The following is a 22,627-nucleotide window of genomic DNA, read 5'->3' on the forward strand; positions in this document are numbered from 1 at the left end:
GTATCAGTGATAGTAGAACAATGGTTTTCATTTTCCTAAGAATTATCATATTTGATTTAGGCTGGAAAACAATTTTTTTTTTAATTGGGAAATTATCTAATTAGGTGAAATGATCAAATTTTAAAATATTAATAAATTTGATGAGTGTGAAAGTCCTTTAATCCAATAATCGATTTAAGGTTAATTAATTCTCTTACATTAAGAGGTCCAAAATTTGATTTCTAGAAAATACCATTTCTGCAAGTTATTAATAGAAATAAATAAGTTTATAAGAAGTTTTTTAGCGTGGTATAATAAAAGTTATTCGTTGTGGTTTCAGGTGTAAAAAAAAATATTTGTTATTGTCTTAGTCTGCATGGATTCTTATGAAATGAATATATTTTCAATTATAAAATTGTCAATTGTAATAGTTTTTATAATCTGTAATGAACAAAAATATTTCAGACAAATAAAGAAAACAAATTTGATGAATGAGTTATGGACAGTTATACTCTAGTATAAGATATTAATCAAATGGTAAAAATTTGGACTTAATACATATACAGTATATATATATATATTATTTATAGCATTTTTTAATAAGTATCAGAACAGTTTCGGGTTTGGGCTTTGAAGTAGTTTGAGGCCCAATTCACTTGGCAAAGAATGGAAGGCTCGAGTTGTTGCGAGGAATGAGAAAATTTACAATCTTTATTTTCTTTTTAATAAAAACAAAAACATGCGCATATTAATCTAGTTGACATAAATCTTTAGTAATCGTCGCCAAAAAAAAAACACCTTTAGTAACAGCAATAAAACCATTTTGTCTGCTGAGAAAGAAAAAAAATATGTTCAACCTTCTATTTAAATAATAGATAGTCAACATAGTGAAATTGAAAGTTAATTACATGCTACATAGAAGAAAAAGAAGTTAAATCGTCAAATTGACCTTTTGTACGGTTCGAAGAATCAATATTTCGCATATAGTTTCAACTTGCAGACAGAAGAAAACACTTAAAAGACTATTTGGAAAGGCAAATATTATTTATATAAAAGAATGTGATGATTAATTATGTTTGTTTCAAAAGAAATGAAACCGCGTTGTGTCTCTTCTTCGACATTAGTAAAAAATCAACATAACAAGTCTCAGTCTCGCGCTGTCCTAGAAAAACAATTGTTCACTAGTGCCAGCAATATTGTTTATAGTTTCTTCTAGAAAGGAAACTTGAAATTTTTATCTTGTCAAGATAGAATTTGAAGTTATATTCATAATGGGATTTAGTTGTTTGAAACTTGTTGATCATGATGACAACGAAAATATCGAAAACTAATTAAACTGAGGTGGAACGTTCCATTATATTCATAATGGGATTTATTTCTTTAATTTTTCCTTCTCCTCCGATCTTGATAATTTTGATTCATCAATCATATCTTCTCATATTTTTTTGTTCTCTCCCTCATGCATCTTGCACAGAATTCCTTTTTGATTGTCTTGTAATTTGATAATTTATAATTCCTGTAATATATGTCAGTCTTGTACAAAAAATTAACATAATATACAAGACTACTAAGTTCATTCTCCATATCATCCTATCTTTCTTTTATCAAAGATTAATTATGTCGCTGTTTTTTTCGTAAATGGTTTGTATTACTAATTTACCACAAAACACTAAACTACATATCGTTGTTAACAAGTACAGCTGTTTCTAAGCTAATAATCATTTTTCTTGTTTTAAGTATTATAGGTCAGCAAAATAGAACCATGCGGGTTTGGATGCAATGAGAATAGAGAACCATGCAAAAACTGAGAAGACTGCGCCATTTTATTCAAGTTTAGCACTGTCCCCTTCACACGCTTACATATTTGCACTTTTTTTTAAGAAAGATTACACATTTGCACTTGCATTCACTATATCAGAAAGCTAAAAAGAAATGAAAACTCCTTTTTCAACAAAAAGAAAAACGAATGATATTAACTTTAGAATTTTTCGTTTATCATTTAGTATTTATTTAACATGTTGACAAACTACGCAAACCGTGTGCATGTGCACATCCATACGTGCACCATAACTCGGCTGCGAACCCTCGTTGAAAAGTAGTATTTATTTCTAGAAATCTATTGTTTTTGTCATTAATTTTTGTACATATTCTTTCGTACTTTGAATGAATAATGTTAAGTTTAAAATGAATTAATAAAATATAATAGTTTATGTTTTATATATGTTAATTTTAGGTTTCAGCGTTTTCTCAATGTAAAATTCTTAACATGCTTATTCAAAATTTAAAACGATGATTCTTCAAACTCATCTTTAACCTAATCTCATTTTGAAATTGACATATATCATACTTGGATTACCTTACTTAAAACAAACATGACTATAGCATTACTATCAAATTACATCTTATTTTTAGACCCAAAAAGAATATTTTTTTTATATATAGATTTCTATCTCAAAACTAGTTAGTGTATATCAGTTATACATTACTTTATATTCCATCAAACAATATATTAAAAAATGAGGTAGAGTTTGGACTTTTGTCTTGATATGAGTTTTAATTATATTATTATAGATGGAATAAAAATCTAATAAAGTTGTAAAGGCTTTTAGTATTGTTGGCGCGTCATATCCACCACACCTTATCTTGATTCCACATGTTTTCTTATTATATTTCTAAAGACTGAACATATTGTGTCTTACCGCTGATTAGTAATTTTTGATCAAGCTGGTTTGACAAACGATTCTCATTTGTATCATCAGAGTTCAAATTCAGACTGACGCATGCATGCGAACGCTCTTTATATTTATATATTCAATCGGTTGAGTTACCAATATCTGATTTTTTTTTTTAAGTAAAATGAGTTATGGAAAAAAAGTAAAGGTAATAAGCAATACCGATTAATTAGGTATGGAAAATGAGTCGTTACGTGGTCACATATAGTAGCTAGCATATTGCATTCGCCTCCGTTTGACTGCCGCTCGGGGGCGAGCATCGTGTCAAATTATTGCATGTTTGAAATTGGAAAACAAAAATCTCACTCAACTCAGTGCTATATAGTACTATCATCTCTTTTGGTTTCATCCAAAATAGAAAAAAAAAAAAAATCTGTACCAGAAGCAATCAAGCAATAGAATAAAATGTATTTTGGATATTCTTGTTGAGTTTTAAAAAGAAGACAATATCCTAATTGAAACAGTTGATGTATTTTATTTAAAGAAATTGATGAAGTTGTGTGTATACATTACTGAGATGTCACCATTTCTTCATCGGAAACCGAATAGTTATACCTTCTAGTGGCCCAAACAAAATAGTCACATTGAAGGTTTAAGATGTCAATATAATTTATTTGAAATTGAACGTGTTAGTGTAATTCTACCAAAATTGTAAGTGTTATTTTTTTTCTACCTTGATGGTTAAAATATGCAATTTTCCTTTTTCCAATGTGCATGTGCATGTTGAACAAGTTCGGAAGTTACTTTGGATATTAATGTTTTCAGCATGTTGTGTGGAATTCGTCAGGATGTCGTATACTTCGTCTATCCATGAAACGATGTTTACATATCACGTTCAGATTGACACCTTGTAAATCATTTCATCACAATTAAACTATAAATCTTAAATGCTAACTTCTATGTTAATAATAATTAATATATAGGAGATACATGCACTGAATGGGTTTTTTCTCCAAATATGTCGACATATTCATAACCAAACACATATCTAATGTTTTATAATAGAGATAATTAAGTTAGTTGGAGTCTTGCAGGCCAGTGATTTTCTACATGGTTCGTTATCCAGTGATCAGCTCCTGGGTTCGACTCCAACTATGGGTTTCAAAAGGACCAGTAGGACCCATGTGACCAAAATTTGTTATATCTTTCGCTTGTTATATCGAGGCTCAAATACCATAAAAACCTCCCTTCTGTGAAGTTTGAATTAATATATTTCTTTCTAGGATTATAGATAGGAATTGCTATGAAATAAAATTTAGAAAAATTTGATGAAGTTCGAGGTTTTGGATTGGTCGAGTTCGAGGTTTTGATTTAATATTCAAGGTCTTGGTTTGGTCGAATTCTCTAACTGATGCAATTATGAAACTGGAAGGACTCAAGGTAGGTACTTTGTTTTTCCTTTCGGCTGCTTATGATAACAAAGGGACTAGAAAAAGTAAAGCCAATTTGTGTAATCATTACAAATATATACCCTGATTGCCTTCAAACCTAATTTAAATATTACATAATATATATATATATATATATTTATATTGGATTAACGATATCAATTGGGTTTTTTTAACGAGAAAATGTTGGACTTTCAGATCATGCACAAGGGTTTTAAAATCCAGAACCAGTGTGAAATGATATTTTGGCAGAAATACATACGTAACTTTTTTTCTTTCTTAAACGGCTAAACCTGCATTACCTAGTAAACATTTTGTTTCTTGAAAAAGTATTTTTTTTTCTTTTAGCTTTGACTACAAATCTTTTGAGGTATGAAACAAAATTCCATTTGTGGGTCAAAGTTACTGTATACAAACTTATATCCCTTTCATTTTTCATGCCACCATGTTCGAACTAGCTAGTATAAAAATAAGTAAAGAGCAATGCTAAAAAAATAACTTACATGTTTTCATTTTGTTTCTTTTCTTATACATAATTCATAGTGGTGATTATTCATTTCGACTTCGTGCCGACAAATAACGAATTAACGATGCACATAATATTCTTTTGCTTGTCATGACAGTCACGAGGGATGCACATGATGTCGGTAATCTGTATACATTAGTTTTGGTCCTTTTGGACCACTATTGATTTTGTTCTTCATTTGTTTGAGTATTAATTAAGAGTAAAGCATTCATGAATAATTCATGAATAATGTTCAAGTCAACGTGGACATTTTCTGTGATAAATGTCCGTAACACATTTTTTATTATATGTTAATTGATTACTAGAAAAATGCGAGTTTTAGATATATTCGTCTGTTATTGGTTACTGAAATATGTTCAATTAAACAAAAAAAAGAGTTTCGAGAATCACATTCCTATACTCGAAAGAGAACATTTTGGGAGACAGTCGGAACACAATGATTAAGGTCAATAATCCAAATAATTTTTACCCTTGAAAACACCATCATTAAAGTTGTTAGATTATCTTTTTAGCATCGAGGTTGTTAGTTAATTCCATCAGTAATTAAACCTTAGTGAAATTTATTTGTCCACACATACATGAGTGCGTATTAAAAATAGATCATGTACATATGTATACATGTTGTCACATGGAGCAAACGCGTAATGTCTTGTACTCGCTGTACTCTACAGAGACATGTCATGTCTTCGTCGTTTCCTTAGCGAATGAAGTTAATTCGCCTTTCACATTGTATGATTTCAAGAACTTGAAGTTTTGTATTATTCACAAAGTACACAAACAAATAACTCGTCAGAAGAAAGAGATACTGCACAATAGTCGCTTCCAAAATGAGTACGAGAAAAGATTAACAGTGACCTCCTTCTCTTTATTAATCTAAAATACAATGATTATTGATAACACTTGTTCTTCAAGATGTCACATTCTTCGTTACACAAAAATATGGTTCCGAGTTGATTTGCTCTTGTATTTCAACTCGGTGGTTCGATGTCGTTGAGTCACATTTTTCTTTTTTTCTTTTTTATTGGGAAAGTCCTTTTCAAAAACCATAAACAATAACAAAAACAAAATATTATACAAAACGGTTTAGCCATTAAATTTAAATTGCATCTCAATTATCTCCTTCTTATTAGCGTCAGGAGAAGATTCTTAGAATCTTAATACACCTCTTTTTGCTAATATCCCTACATTATACCAAGATTGGTTGTAGCAGTTTTGTTACGTGCTTACATATGATTGGTTGACTAAGATAAATAAAAAAAAAACTCCCCATATATCATATCCTAGGTCTTCAACATGCATATGGAAGTAACCACTAAAGTGCTTTAAAGTGAGCTAATAATACCATAAGTTATAATCATGTCTCAAGAGGATCCCACCACGACAATAATGGATTATTGTTGTTGTTGTTGTTGTTGTTGTTGTCCTCCTCAAGGAATCCGAATGAACTCATCACCACTTCGTCGGGGCTACTAATGAACTCATCACCACTTTCAAATGAACTCTCAAACGACATATTTTGTTGTCCTTGCTCTTGTGCTAATAACTTTGTTTGCTCCATTTTATATAACAATGCAAGTAGATCCGATCTTTGGAGTTGCATGCTCACTAGCTCTACTTGCGTTTTTGCAAGTTGTGCTTGAAGCTCACTCACTTGTCTCTGCAAATGGTAAATTGCACCCGCACATCCATAAACCGGATCTCTCATCCTAGCTCCCGCTTCATAGACCATGCTATTAACCGCATCGGTTCTCTGCGATTCCGGAAGTTCCTGATACAAAAACAAAACATGATACATATTTAAAATCAAATCATAATGATATTTAAGAAGAGGATATAAAGTCTTGGACATTTTGTGGAATGTGGATAGTAGCTTAATGTTGGATATTTGAAATGATTGGCAATTTTTTATAAGTAATATTGTAAATTTGTATTTTTGATGTTTGACCAATGAAGAATTCTTCCATGACTTTTTCCAAAGGTGAATGAAAAGGAATTGTTGAAATAGACATATGTAATTATGCATAAGACTTTTATTCTTTTTTATCTTAAAGGGTTAGATATGTATATTTTGATGTTGAACATTTATAATAGTGAGGCTGCATGTTGCTTTGAGGAAAGGTTGTTATTGACCTTTCGTTACAATTGTAGGCCCTAGTTTTGGTCACATGACTTATGAACCCATTATTGTTCAACAACTAGACTTTTAACCACTTTAACTTCCTTTTCACATTTTGTAAACCAGAATTTTTTTTCAATTAAAAAATTAAAGTTGAATTTTTTATATAAAAATAACAAAAAACACTTGGTAGTATTAAAAAAAAACAAACAAACAAAAACGCTTTCTAATGTGAAAATTGTTTAGTAATAACAACTAGAGATTGTTTATGTTGATTTTCCTCATTATAATCTTGATAATAAATATTAGGGATATTAATAAGCAAATGTGAAATATCTGGTCATGTCCACACGTGCGTGATGACATATACATAAAAAATACACACGTGTAACAAATACTAAACAAGAAAAGAAAAGTACCTGCAAGAACTTAATAATGTTGCTAGCTCCGAACACACGGTGGGCGATTGTGAACTTCGCCGGATCCGTTGGAGGAAAATACGGCGCCAAAACACATTTATCAGCACACCTCCGCCGCAAAATCTTGCAAGCCGCACAAGGGCTTAGCACCACCGGCGGTTGTGGCGGCTGCTGCGGCGAAAGAGGCGGCGGAGGTGAAGAAGTGGGAGAAGGAGAGGTGACGGGAGTGGTTGTTTCTGAAACGGCAGCGACGGGGATGGCGACGTCGGAGGCAGTAGGTGTAGCAGCCGAAGTGCCACCGTTAATCTCCATCTTTAGCATGATTCTTGATTTCTTGGGGGCTAGACTGATAATCTATTTCTTTTTGTGTTAGTTAGTTGAGTTTTAAATAAGGAAGGACCTGCAATGAAAGTAGTTTTGTGAGCGAAAGTGTTATGTGTAGAGTGAAGTGATTTATGATAAGGAAGATTGCGAGTGTATATATAGAGAGAGAGACAGAGGAGAATGATGATGTCATATATATTAGTTGTGACGTATTTTTTTAGTAGTTTATTTTCTACCTTTACGGTGGCTCCTAAATTCTTCTTTTCCGTTTCAACGGTTGATTGACTTAGGCAGCTCAACTAAAATTATTTCCACATTCGCACTTAAGCAAAACTTGTTGTATTTAAATAAACGTTATCCTTAAAGTAGTCTTTAAAAGGGACTAGGGAGTAATCAGTTCCCGTTTTCACATTTCCCTTATATAGAGATACTCAAATATCTTTGAAATTTACGAGAAAATAATTTGTTATCTTGGGTGTTGAATTAAATAATTCAAATATAGATTAATCACACTGTTGAGTTTCTAGCTAATTGTGATATTTATCTAACTCAATTTGAATACAAAATTTGTCAAAATCACGCCTCTCAATTTTTTTTTTTATTAAAAACGAAAATGTTGGACAAAGGCATTAACGAGTTTCATTAATTTTCAATGTGAAAACGAAGCTAATTTCGACAGGGATTATTTACAACAATTCACTATTCAAATGGTCTGTAAGATAATACCAAAAAGAAAGAGAAAAAGAATATGTCGATAATTACAAGAATGAAATATACCGCAACTATGTTCTTATGTCGTCTTGTTAATCTATCATAGACTGAGACAAGATTCGTCCATGCTTCCAGAAATTTTGCAGCTTTTGGGATAAATGGCTGATGTCATTCGATTTTTTCTGTTGTTACGATTAGTATCTCATATGTATCCTTTGTGTATCTTCATGACTCTATCTAGTGTAATGTATATCATACAATTCTATAATCTTCGACCATTTTCTTATATAATATCAAAAGCTTCTTCCAAAGAATCCTGACATCCATTTTTTATCTTTTTACAATGACTTCCACTCTTTCTTTAGTAAGTGATACAATCGCCAGTTTGGGTGATTCTCAACCCCCATGTTCTCACTGTTAACATACTTGAGATGTATGAACCTTTTTTTTTTGTATGAATGTTATATTTTATAGTATTTTCGATTTTTGACAGAACTTTATATATAGAGACACACAAAGAAACAAAGAGAAAAAAAAAATGGATATATGGACTTCAGCCTAGAACTCTTCAACTACTCAACAACAAAATAAACAATAATAATAACTAAATTGAAAACATTCAGATAAATTATAACCTCATCAAGTTAATCAACAACACAAGGCCCTCTCCGCCTTTGGCATTCACAACTGACACAAGATTCCAATCCCCGTGTATATATTTCTTGGCAATACCTAAGACTGTCTCATCTACATCATTGGTTGTATTCAAACAAATACATTTGTACGCTAGCGTCAACTTCTCCCTTGAAGCATGTAACATGTTTGCATCAAATTACAATAAGCTGATTCGAGATCACATAAAGCAACTCAAACATTAGTTAAAATACAGTATATGATAGGAAATAAACTAGCGGACGAATACATGCAGGTAATGAAGACAATATGCTTTTGCTCTTCTTGGCAGCCATGTTGATCATAAACATCCTATGGATTCATTCATAGATCATTGAAGGGCTATGATAAAATCCATTCACAGACCAGAATGGAGGTGGCCGCGGTATTTATGATTTTTCCATTTGTATCCGCTTTGCCAATATATAACTCTATAAAAAAAATTAAAAAAATTAACATAAATATATATACTAGAAATTTTTCAAAACTCAACACAAACCAATTTCTATATTCACAGGGAATTTTTTTGTTGTTCGTATTTTGTAAAAAGTTTAATATTGTTACAATAATTCGATGGATACAAATTGATATACTATATGTCTAGATACGATATTATATATATATATATATATATACTTTTAGAAATATATTTATTTTGAAAAAATCTCAAAATTTTTCAAGACCGGCCATGGCCACCTCAAGCAATAAAGGTTCGTCGTCTATGTTCTGCCTGATCTTATCTTCATTATAATTATTTAGTTGTTGCTTAAATTTATTATAATAATTATTCTTAGTTTTTAATTAAGTTCTTATGTGTTTCCACCCAAAATTTTTCACTTTAGAGTCTATTAGTGGAAAAAGTTATTTTGAATTATCCTTTTATTAATAAATAAAAATAGCATGTCATCAAAAAGAAGTTCTCGAAGTAATATGATATAAGAAATTAACACAACAAGCCAAATTGTTATTTTAGGTTGCCTAAGTTTTGGTATTAGAAATGTCTTCTTATTTTTTTTTGTTTTTATTTACTGATATTCTCGAGTTTGTATAATTTTGTAAGACTTTTCTTGTTTGACATAACTATTTCTGGAAGTGATAGGAAATATCACTAATAGTCTTTATAAGCCCTCTTTCTTCTTTATAATTATAAAAAGACTGAATATTTAAAGAATTTTGGCCAAAGTTGACGAAAAAACAAGAGAGAAAAGAACTTTGTCATAATTATACAGTCTTTAGTATGAGAATTATGGACTTATCTCCACTTCTTTCAACGTTTTCTTTGAGACACGACATATTTAATTGATGTATGTAGGAAAAATCTTCAGCTTAGCCTAGTATTAACTTTAGAATAATTATATTTAAGTGACTTTATAAAACATGGCTACATTCTTTTTTTTTTTTTAACATCGAACGTGGCTACATTCTCTTTGTAACAACTTTGGTCATTATCTTGATCACAAAAAAAAAAAATTGGTATAATGTTTATTTTGTTAAGTACTTGAATTTCATTTATGATTATAGATTATTATAGATGACTTATGTTAGATGAAATTAATTCATTATCCGGTCAATGTGATCATGTCACTGCTAAATGAAAAAGATTGATGAACGGTTATTGTGATCATGTCACTGCTAAAAAAGAAGGAGTGATGAACGGTCACTGTAATCATGTCATCAGCAAGAGGAAATGAGTGACGAATGGTCATTGTGATCGTGTCGCTGATAAGAGAGTACGAATGACGAACGATCATTGTGATCATGTACGTGAAAAAAATGAGAGTGACAAACGGTCACTAGAGAGAGAGTCTCAACATCGACTATTCGTCTTTGTCAATCGGTTTAACATCGACTAGTGGTTTATTATAAGTCGTTGGTTCATATTCTTGAATAAACCGTCTAGAAAAGTTGGAGCGACCGACCGACATGAGCTCCCAATTCAAAGGGAAATATGGAAAGACCGACCGACATATAAAATCTAATTCAATAAGAATTAGGATTGACATAACCCTATAAATAGATAAACCTTATAAATATGGAAAGACCGATCGACATATAAAACCTAATTCAATAAGAATTAGGATTGACATAACCCTATAAATAGAGAAATCCTAGAGCAAGGACGGACACACAAACACATACTGCAGAAAACCCTAAAAACTCTATTCCCGCAACAGAGAACCAAATGACCAGATTTTTTTGTACCTTCGCTCTCGCCAATCGACGACGACTACCCAACGACGGACGATACCAACTTATTTTGATTTTCGATATTGATTGCTTGTAAATCAATATTCGTTGATTAATAAAGATCAATTTCTTCTCGTTATTCTATAGGATTATTCACACACGAACCGATTAAAATTTGCCCAAACAATTTATTACCTTGATACCTCTGGCTATAATTTGAGTAATAATTTAGTTTCACTGTAATCATTTATTAATTCTTTTATATATATATATATATATATATTTCTTTTATTTTTCCGTTGCTGCAGTTCTATCTTTCTTTCTAGAGAGGGTGTTTATCTTAAATTCTTTCGATACATAAATAAAAAATAGTCATATGTATATCCTTTTCGGAAAATACTTTAAACTCCACATTATAGGATGCGACTTCCCGAACGACAACCATATATCGTATGGACTGACATTAACATAAAAGAAAATAATTTGATTAAATAGTAGTGACACGTCAACAACATAGGGAAATCACGAGGTGCACGTTACAACTACCTGTCGTCCAAGGAGCATCAGAACGACTCGTAGTCAGTGATCAAGCGAGCCAGTTCGTTTTGAAAGAGTTATTGGGTCTGCTATTTGATTATTTATTTCTCTATCTTTCTACTTTTCTCAATCAAGACAACGCTATCTTTCTACTTTTCTCAACCATATCAATTTATTCATCTTTTATTTTTTTTTTAAAAACTTGTTTTTATTAATTTAGCTCATGTTATAGTTGAAGTTAATTTTTTACTTAATTGGGGGACATATTAGGGATAAGTTTGGTGGAAATTGGTCAGCTCATTGGACATATTAAGTAAGGAAAAAAGAGCTTCTTTGATTTTTGAGGTACTAACGAAAGCTCTCTTCTTGTTCTAAAGAAAGGTCGTTTGGTTTGCCTTTATCTATTCAAAAAGTAACTTTCTTATAAAAAATTAGGAATCATATTTCACAGGCCACATTCTTAATTATAATTAGAAAGAAATTATAATTATATATATTTTCTTTAGTAATTGATTCGTTATCTTTATATATCTTCAACTAAATCCCATATAACTGCGGGGGAAGATGCATAACATAATATTAATAATAAAAATAACTCAATTATAAAAATTAATTAATTTTTTATATAATACATCCGTATTTATCAAATTTTATAATATAAATTGTATTTTTTTGTTTATATATAATTTTTAATAAGTGATATATATATATTATATAATTTGCTTCTATTAATTTATTTTTTAATATATATATGACCACAATTAGAAAAATATTATTCTAATCTGTTTATATTAATCTGAAAGTATAATGATTATAAAAATGATATCATAACATATCTATTTATATTAATCTGAAAAAACTATGATTATTAAAATATAATTATAATTTATTCATTCATATTATTTATATATTTTATATATTTTTTTAAGTTTAAATATAAAAAATTGAAATTTATTTAATAAAATATACAATAATATACTATTTTTATTTTTTTCATTGAAAATATTATTTAAATTAAATTTAAATTAATATCAAAATTTATTATTTTGTAAAAATATAATAATAAATTATTTTATAATTTTTGATAAATAATATAACATATATATAAAAAATTCTATAACAAATTATTTCGAATTTATTTTAAAATATAAATTAAAATAGATTATTTTATTAATATTATATTAAATTAGCTTGGTTGGTAACATAAATATGAATTATCCAAAAACAGAATAGTAGAAAACTAAATAAAAACTGTTTAAACACAAAACATATTTCTATTTTAATAGTATAGATAATAATGCCTAGAAATCTAAGACTATTAATAAGTTATAAGTATATAATATATATAATGCATCATTTTTTCTCTTCAATATGTGCATCATTTATTATTGATAAATAAGACTAAATTTAGAGATTTGTCAAACTAGTACTTTTTTACCTTAAAAAAGATATTAAAATAATTGAAACATTTATCGAATATTTTAGACTCCACCAAGTTTCTAACTTGTAGAAAAATGAATTTCCTCCGCACAACATTAGTCTCTTATTTATATTAATTTACAAACAATTTTCAGAAAAACATAGTAGAAATACGAAAGAGACTAAATCTTCCTGCTTTCGTAGATGAGCTGATTAGCTAGGTACAGTTGATAGATTGGCTGTATTGGAACAGACCATTCCAAAGGTTGTGTGCCAAGCTAGTAAATCAAATTCACATTCAAACCGTCAAATCAGCTGAATCAGCACATAATTTTGTTTATAAAAGATATGTATCATTCAAAATTTAGAAATGACGGTTTACTCATCGTATTTTTTGTTAAAAGCAGGTTTTCTATTTAAATGCAAAATAACAAGACATGGTTATGATCTTTTGAATCACATACATTTCGAGAGAGTACTTTAATGATACAAAGGAATACGTATATACTTAGCCTAGTCTAGTTGTTGTGAGACAACACAAGGTAGAAAAATGGATGAGCAAGTAAAAGACTAATCCACTATAAACGATATACGCCTCGTTGATCTTAATAGATTAATAAAAACATGTAGTTCAGTAATCTTTTTTTTTATATATATCCAACATGATAATAAACTTTTTTCTCAAAAAAAAAAAACATGATAATAAACTGATGTCAAAAAAATTTCTTGGTTTCTTTAAAAGGAAAAGACAATTTTGTCAAATAAAAGATTAAGGTGGCAGTAGTTAATTAGATTATATTCCACATTCTCCATCTGCCTCCACTATATTACCACCCATTTACATCTTGCATATATGCTGTATTTTCCACACACATGTGAAATAAAATAAAGGGGTCGAATATTCCTACATATATAAACTTACGTGTATATTCATATATAGTTGTGTATCTCTGGCACTCTGTGTATTGTCACTCACAACTCTAATACGCGTGGACTTTTGTGAATTGTGATACTTCCAAAGGAGAAAAGGAAACACTTGTTATATTCCCTAAATACTTCTAATACGTGTGTTGTTAATTGTAAAAAAACAAAACAAAAAAAAAAACAAAAAGGCATGGCATGTCTGAATTATCTGAAAGGTAATATGCAAAAAGGAAGGTAAAATGCATGCTGGAATTATTTGAAGGTAATTTGAGTAATATTTTCTTCTTATCACGTGAAAACCACTGCTTTTGTTCTAATTAATGAGTATGATTTTGACAGTAGTTAGCAAATTCAAACTATAAGAAAAAAAAAAAAAAATTTAAACTATAAGAAGTAATGGGATTTGCCGATTTGTTCAAAGTGTAAACACGACAAAAATTATTAAACTCCCGCCTAAAATGTGAATAAGAATTAATGTCAATATAAAATGGCGTTATGATTATTAGTGATATTTCACGAGCATGTGGGATATTTATTATGAGCATATCGCTGTTATATACTCATATTACATCACACATACACTATCAATTGTTGCAGAAAAAATTACACTTACGATTAAAAGATAACAATACATAACTTCTTTTATTGTTTTTTACCTAATTAATTACCTCGATAAGTGATTGTACTACTGAAAACGATAAAAAAAACTAGATGTGGTAGCAACAATCCAAAAGCAAATTAGTTTGATAAAACAGTATTATTTTATTAGTGAGAAAATATCTTTTACCCCATCTCCTCATCACAACAACACGATAATATGTTTTTTTAACGTTAATCAAAACGATTTTTGCTTGCTTCTTTTTCTCTGACAAACAGCAATTTTTTTTTTCTTACTTTTTTTTCAAATTTCGAATTACAAACCCATTTCAGCACAGAAACTTTACTTTTCTTCTCACATCATCGGTTCAGACATTTCTTCTCTCTCATCATATCTTCCCTTTCTCTGTTTCACTTTTTTCCGGCAAGGCAGAGAGATACTTCCGGCAAACCAGAGTCATTTTTTAAGGCGACGCGGACCATGGGCCTGAAAGCGTTTGCTTCGACGATAATTTGTGGAAGGTAATTTGTCGATTTTCACTTGGATGAAGTTTTTGGGTTTGCACTTCAATTTTCGCTTTTCGTCATCGTCTTTTTTTCTAGATCTACAATTCCCAGGGTATCTCTTCTTATTTTCGTAGATCCACTATTTCCCGTAGGTTTCGTTCCATCGTTTTATGCTGCACATTAAGGGAACACACACATTTACCCGCTTATGTAATTCTGAAACCATTTAAGTTTAATAGGTGTCTATTAGTAGTTGACTATATTTTCTTCGTTTTGTGTTCAGTGATATGCGAAATATCCGACTATCCGAGTCGGACCCCTTTGCAAATGAATTGTTTCCCCAGATCCGCGATGCACTGGTTGATATTTTTGAAAGAATTGCAAGGGAGTCTGCAAAAAACGCTTGCTCGTTTGCTTGTTCATGTAAGTTCCTCAACGAAACTTTCAAGGAACCATCTGTCATTAAGGTTTTAAACCTTAGTGCCTTCGTCCAAAAACCCAATTTGATGAAGCAGTACCCTATGTTCCTTGAGGCGGCGATTAGTGCCGGTAATCTGACATCATTGTACCTCCGCGGCATGACCAAGATTACAGTTGATAACGATATCGAGGGTTCCGTTACGTTTTTTAGCAAAACGTCTAAAGCTGGAGTCGATACTGCGACTTTAATGCTTGCAATTTGTGGCACTGCATATGGTCTTTATGAGGGAGGGCTGGTAATCCTTGACCGTATAGTTGGTTGGAAGTCACGAATGGAGTACATGGAAGGGATTGCAAATCAAGTGATGGATTTGATCGAAGCTTGCAAAGAGCCGACGGAGCACGGGATCTTTCCCAATCCTTTTTCTGAATTCCCCATATGCGGTTTCAAGCATCAGATGATCTGTGAGCATTGCTACCTGTATGTTAACTACCAGCTGGCAAAGAGTATTTCAATCGATAGACGACTATGTTCGTCCTGTCTCTTATTGATGTTGTAATGGAATACTAGTAGTCAGCTATTATGTTATTGTAGTTGTTATCTTGATGTTATTAAGTTTATGTTGTAGTTGAATACTGGTTCCGTGATTTCTGGGTAAAATCTCATTTTTATGGTTTGTGAATGGTTTGAATTCGTAACTCACTTTTAAATACATTTGTTATTATAGAATTAGAATGTTTTTGTGTCAACTGTTTTGGTAACCGTTAAAGTTTTTTTTTGTAAATAAAAAAAAACTTCCACAAAGCCACCCTTAAATACCCTTCATCCTGTCACGTCTGCCATTTTCTTTACTTTTCTCTCTCACCTCCGAACTTCTTCAGCAACTGCCCTGCCCTTTTCTTTTTCCTGTTGTCGTTTCACTTGAACTCTCACCGTCACCCTCCATTTTAACCTATTTCAATTTCCGCCTGACATCGACGTTGCTTTCCCGGTGAACTTCGATTTCGTCCGGCGAAATCCAAGAATTCCGCCGACTCGCTTTCGCCGTCGTAGTTCTTTGATTTAGGTATAACACTGTCCGCCATTCTCTTTTCTCCCGCATATCTTTTCTTCATTAAGTTCATACCATTCGTACATTTGAGATCTCTTATTCTTCTCTGTTTTTCGAATAAGAAAATGAATTCTATGTCAGGCACCGATAACAAACAATTAGTACGCAATTACTCGGTGTGTTTTTTTGTTGAGATTTTTGGTCGTTTATGTTTATTTGATTGAAGTGCTCGCAGATCTGTCATGGGGTGGCTAGTTATTCGTCTTTTTGTAATCGATTAGGGTTTCTCCCTGGGCGACAGGGTCATGATTGTCTTTTCACATCATATCTAAATACTAGTAGCCAAATACTGAATTTATCCATCGTACAAAAATTAAGATCTAACGGTACTGTTCTATGAATAATCAACTACCCATAAACAAATTTGTAAAACCGTTCTTTAGATCTCAGCGTCGGTGTGTATTTCGTTTTTTGTACTCGAATAAGGTTTCCGTTTTTCTTCCCTTTACGATTATAATAGCCTTTTCAGTGAAAAATTAGTCAACTTCTAAATGTACTTGATCATACTAGACTATTAATAAAAGATAAATACCTATGCATAATCAACTACTTCAAATTAAAATTGTTTTTCTTGGTTGTTTTCAGTAGCTTGCCGGATAGGCTGTTCGCCTTAGGCAATGAACCTGAGAATAAGAAGGTCAACACTTACTTTCAACTGAATTATATTGACACAATCACTTGCGCTTTGGAAGAAGACCATTTGGAGAAGCTTTCCTCTTCCCAATTTGGCAAAATTATAGAGACTGGAAACAAGATTGCATCTTTAGTGAGATTCCTGCATTTCATGTGATCTTGGCAGTTGGTTACAACAAAAAAGAAAGAGTTGTGGTGTCTCTTTGCTGGTCAGCCCATTCGGTTCTCAATTCGTGAGTTTGCAATTGCAACCGGCTTGGATTGTTCGAAGTTGCCTCCACAGTGTGAATTAAACGAGAGGAAGCTGAGTAAGCAGACGAAGAAGTTATTTGGGTCAAGTGCGAATGCAACTCATGGGTGGATAGCGAGCACACTTGCTGGCAGACCATACAAGGACAAGGAAACCAGATTTAAGTTCGCATGCCTACTCCTCATCGATGGTGTGTTGTGTCCCACGTCTAGAAACGCTAGGATAAGTGGCGAACACATCTTAATGGTCAAAGATGTTGACAACTTCCTTGAATATCCTTGGGGTCGTAAATCATTTGATTTGACCATGGACTGCATCAGGAGTAAGACATATACCCCTTCAATCTCCAGCCCACTTGTGCTTTTCAGGGTTTTTTACATGTACTACAGATGGTGATTTTGGAGTGTGCGCCTATTATATTGGTTAAGGATGTTAAGGGTAAGGGTAAATCGGTAGGGGATGATGAAAACGAAGAGGATGAATCCCCGCTTATACGTCCTGGTGGTGCGAAGCCAGTGAACATATCAATGCCTCATGTGAAGCATCTTGATAAGGACGTAAATGTACCACTTAATCTGAACTACATAATAGTCACCTACATTTCATTGCATACATACAATGGTAGACATATAATTGTATTCATCTACTAATAGTCACACACTACTTATCATTGACAATTTAACAATGCTGCCTTATATGTCTATTACTATGGAGTGAGGATATTCAGACTATTATACATTAGTAGTTGATTACATGTAGGTGTATTGTTGTAGTTGTTTACCTAACATTTTCACGGTATATCAGGTGAAGGTGAAAGCAATTTTACGTGACGATGAGAACTTGTTGGCTGAAACCGATTTGGGAATTGATGATGATGTCTCCGACGAACGCGTAGACAACTTGCTTGCAGCAATTTCACGAGGTGAAAAATTTACAAGGAAATCATGGAATGGTGGTCAAAAAGCAAGCCTTCATAAAAAGCAGGAGAATACCCAAGCCTCATCTTCCTGTAGCACACCTTGTGAGGATCCTTTAAAGGATTCTGATGCCTCTGCAATTCTAGACAAGCTCGATGTTTCACAGTCTTTGATTTTACAGGAGCTGAAAAACCTCTGAAAAGATTTCGGCAATCTCTGTTCAGAAGTTTCCACAGCATTGTCGAACTTCAAGCTTGCAATTTCTGATATACAAGGGTATAAACCGAAAGAAACTACAACCAGGGAACCAAAAAAATCTGCCACCGGGCAAGCAAAGAAATATTCCACCGGGGAACTGAAGAAATCGATGCCTACGAAATCTACGCCTCCCAATTTTCTGCCGAAGAAATCAACCCATGTAAGGTTCGCCCAGGATTCTTCTTCAGAAGAAGAAACAAAGTCATCTGAATCAAAGGAGATCGCAGCTAAGGGCAATCCTTCGGAGAGTGGTGACAGTGATAGTGATGACGGCCTTGATAGTTATGTTGGTGAGGAGAATGTCGAAGGTTAGTTATATATTAGTAATTCATCACTAGTAATCACTTTATAAGAGGATCATGTTGTAGGATTAGAGCATGATGGTGAAGGCAACGAAAACTCACGGTGTCAAATGGGCGGGCTGTCCATGGGTGACCCATGTCCAAATTATAATGGGCCGGTTATGGACACACCCAAATACTAGTGGGTCTAAATGGTATTGGTCCAGTTTTGTCCAGAAAATAAATGGGTCAAACCATATGGTTTTTGGTCGGCCCAATGGTCTAAAAGTTCTAGGTCAAATCAAATTGAGATTTTTTTTTCTTCTCTCAATCTCTCTGACATTCATCTCTCACTGCATTCTGGCGAGCTACTTCTCTCTCCGGCGAGACTCCGACGATCGGATTTCTCTGTCCCCGGCGAGTCATTCCGGCGGCTTATCACACAGGCGAGCTTCTCCACTCTCTTTTCTTCAAATTTCTTTTAGCTCTTAGCTTTTACAGACATGGATTGAAGTTGAATTTCAACTTTTTGTGGATTTTAGTCTTCTGGGTTTACTTGTTTATGCATCAATTCAAAGTTCCAAGTTTAAGTTACTTGATTACTTGTCGGCTTTTTGTTATACAGAACAAAAATTTTGGGTTTAAAAAAATGTCGACTTTTGGTATTTCAGGTCGTGAAATCATCTGCAGGTTCGAAAAGAAGGGTTTCACTTTGAAAGGTAGCTGGCTAATCATCGTAACTCAGAGTAGCTGATGTAACTTTCTCTAGATCTTTTTCTATTAATGTCTAACTTTTTTCTATTAATGTCTATCTTTTCCGAACAACATAGAAGCTATTAATGTCTCTATCTCCCTTCTATTTTTTTATGACAATGTTTTAGTTAAACTTGTATCTTGTAAGCTGATTTTTTTTTTTAATTTTTTGCTGCAATTACGTTAAACTCATGTTTTGAATCTCTTCTTTTTGCTACAATTAAGTAATTTTGAAAAATGGTCTTATTTGGACTTATGGACAGCCCAATTGGTCATGGTCCAAAATGGATTTGGTCTTATTTGGACATGGTTCTATTTGGGTGTGAACCATTAATGTCCCGAAAACAAAAATGTCCATTTGGACAAGCCTATTTGGACATGGACAGCCCAATTGACACTGCTAACGAAAACGAAGGAAAGAAGGACGATCACAACGACGCAGATGGTTAGTTGTATACGTATAGATAACTATTATAGTATTCAACTACTATTATACAATTCTTAGATGAATTTTCAATTTCTCATATTTATGTATTCAATCAGAAGAAGTGAATCTCGACGGTGAAGGAATTGAAAACGAAGGTCAGAATGACGACCAGAATGACGATGATGCTTAATACTTACGACTATTACCCAATTATTAGTTTATGTTCACTTCTCATTTCTATGTATTGAATCAGATGTTGAAGGACTAGAGGATGGTGGTAATAGAGTGCATGATGGTGATGTAAATGCACCAGCTGACCAGGCGAAGTCCCTGATGGACATGGTCGGTTCTTATGCTTTGGACCAGGCGACCATCGCTCATAACCAGATAGCTTCGGTTCTTTCGGGCTTAGCGAAGGACCCTTACGAGGTAAGAAGGTGATTACTAGTAATCAATTGCCTTTAGTGTGTGATCAACTACTGCCTTACCTGTAAACTTCTATTGTAGGCATATACCACAGTTCCTTCCACCACCGTCAACTCTGGGATTCCCTTTACGGATCAGGTATTTGCCGAGGATGACCAAATTAGATACGTAAACCCTTCACCTGCGAAGTCTGTAAAATCATTAGAAGATCGTGCAATTGTTAGTAAGCTTTTATATGTTTGATAGTCGTATAATTCATAAACAGATGTAACGTAGTTATCTTTTTAATTTGAAGGTTAATGAGCACCTTAAAGCGGTGGAAGAGCCCTCTATCCCAGCACAAACCAGCAGTGAACTCCCACAACAAGGAAAGGTTGGTGCTCGTCGTCAAATAGTTAACTAATAATAGTTAACTGTTTCAGTAAACGACTATGTCTTCTTGGTGGTAGGTTACGGATGTCGTAAAGCCCGACACAAATAGCGAAATCCTTGAAGGAGTTGAACCTCCTGTTTGGTCACTCGGTCTTACACAAGAAGAAAAAAACATGGTAGAGGCCAATAAGATTCCAAGCGAGGAGCCCCAACCGGTCCGTAAAAGTAAACGAGTAGCCCAACCTTCAACCGCAATGTCAGACTACGTGGTTCCACGCCCAAAACGATCTAAAAAGAATGACAATTTGGTGGACTTGAGTCATTTCTTCGCGCCACCCACTCCTGAGCAACTCACTTTCCTTCAAACAAGGATGGAAGACATTCGGTAAGTAAACGACTTTTGATTAATTTCGAAAGCACGTAATGCATATACATATTTATGTATTTCATTTGTGTAGAAAATTGGATTGCTGGGATGGGATATTCCTCTCGGTGAACATACTGAAAGAGATAGTATCCCTGAAATTCCCCATATCTTCCGTGGTAATCATTTACTAGTAGTTTATTTATGGCAACTACTAATATCCGTTTACATATAGCTGAATACTAACCAACTCTATCTCTCTTGCTAGTCTATTGACAGTGTCATTAGGTTGTTCCGACATCAGCTTTCTGAAATTAACGATAGCCATTCGAAAGTGGACTTCGTTGAGTATGCCTTCATTCACCAGATTGAAGAGCTCTACCCGAAGTTCATAAACCCGGCTAAAAAGAAACCAGTCACACTACCGACTGGTGCTCTTGAATATGTCAAATCTAGGCGGTCATGGTACACTCAAATTGGTCGTATTTACTGTCCCTACGAAGTGGAAAGTAAATACAGGGTTGGTTTATGCATCGATTTTGAGAGCCATGAGTTATTTGTCCTCAATCCTTACGAGACTTTTAAGGAGATGAAGCTTAATACCAGTGTCTCCCCTCTCGCTCAGTGCCTACCTCATTTCATTAGGAAAGTCGCCTACAATGCCGAGATGAAATCAGACACCCTTACTGCGTTCACAATCAAGGTCGTCAAACCGATGTTCAGGACATTGAACCTAGGTATGTTATCATTTTCGTGAGATATTAACATCCAAGTAGTCAATTATATGTTTATCTGATTACAAGTAGTTATCTATATTGGTATCACTTACAAATAGCTAACTCTTATTTGCAGGGATACTTGGCTTGATGACGCTCATGTCCCTACAATTACACTCTTCCAATATATCACTTGATATGGCTATCGGTGATGATGTTGTTCGTGATGCCGCTCTTAAATTTGCTTACGATCTCCTTTGCTTGATCGAACCGTCTTCGTGACTCCCAACCATGTCAAACCGACGTACTTTGTACGATATTATTGTCATTTTTTTAAAAGTTGTTGGAATGTTTGTTATCTTGTTGGATGTTTGAATGTTTATTTCGAATCGTTTTTATGGTGTGTTATTTGACACCTTAACAACTTGAACTTATTTGTGGAATTATGAAGGTCTATTTATTTGTATTTCAATAACTACGATGAACTCATATTAGCTTAGCTTCTTTTTTAGAGTACGTACTTAATAGTATATAACTACTGTAGTAGACAATTACTAGTGGTCGTCCATGTATTACGAGTAGATCCACGTGGGTTTTAGTAGACCTACTATGGCAATTCATGAGGATCAATTTAGAACTACCTATTTAGAATACTTAGTT

General features: G+C 32.9%; 1 protein-coding gene across 1 annotated transcript; it reads right to left on the reverse strand.

The window, feature by feature from the left end:
* Nucleotides 1-5,809: 5,809 nt before the first annotated feature.
* On the reverse strand, nt 5,810-7,568 carry LOC18028055 (LOB domain-containing protein 11). The gene is made up of 2 exons (XM_006409814.2): nt 7,161-7,568; nt 5,810-6,393 (listed from the first exon to the last, which is right to left on the reverse strand). Exons 1-2 carry the CDS (start codon nt 7,479-7,481, stop codon nt 5,980-5,982), a joined length of 735 nt encoding a protein of 244 aa, XP_006409877.1. The 5' UTR covers nt 7,482-7,568; the 3' UTR covers nt 5,810-5,979.
* Between the last annotated feature and the right edge of the window lie 15,059 nt (nt 7,569-22,627).

This window comes from Eutrema salsugineum, unplaced genomic scaffold (genome assembly GCF_000478725.1).
Source record: "Eutrema salsugineum unplaced genomic scaffold, Eutsalg1_0 scaffold_10, whole genome shotgun sequence".
Taxonomy (NCBI): Eukaryota; Viridiplantae; Streptophyta; class Magnoliopsida; order Brassicales; family Brassicaceae; genus Eutrema; species Eutrema salsugineum.

What these genes read in the sequence shown, in the direction of transcription:
- LOC18028055 (XM_006409814.2), bottom strand. Translation starts at nt 7,481, where the DNA reads ATGCTAAAGATGGAGATTAACGGTGGCACTTCGGCTGCTACACCTACT. An exon ending in ACATTATTAAGTTCTTGCAG is followed by an intron (nt 6,394 to 7,160) that starts GTACTTTTCTTT and finishes TTTTTGTATCAG; the next exon opens with GAACTTCCGGAATCGCAGAG.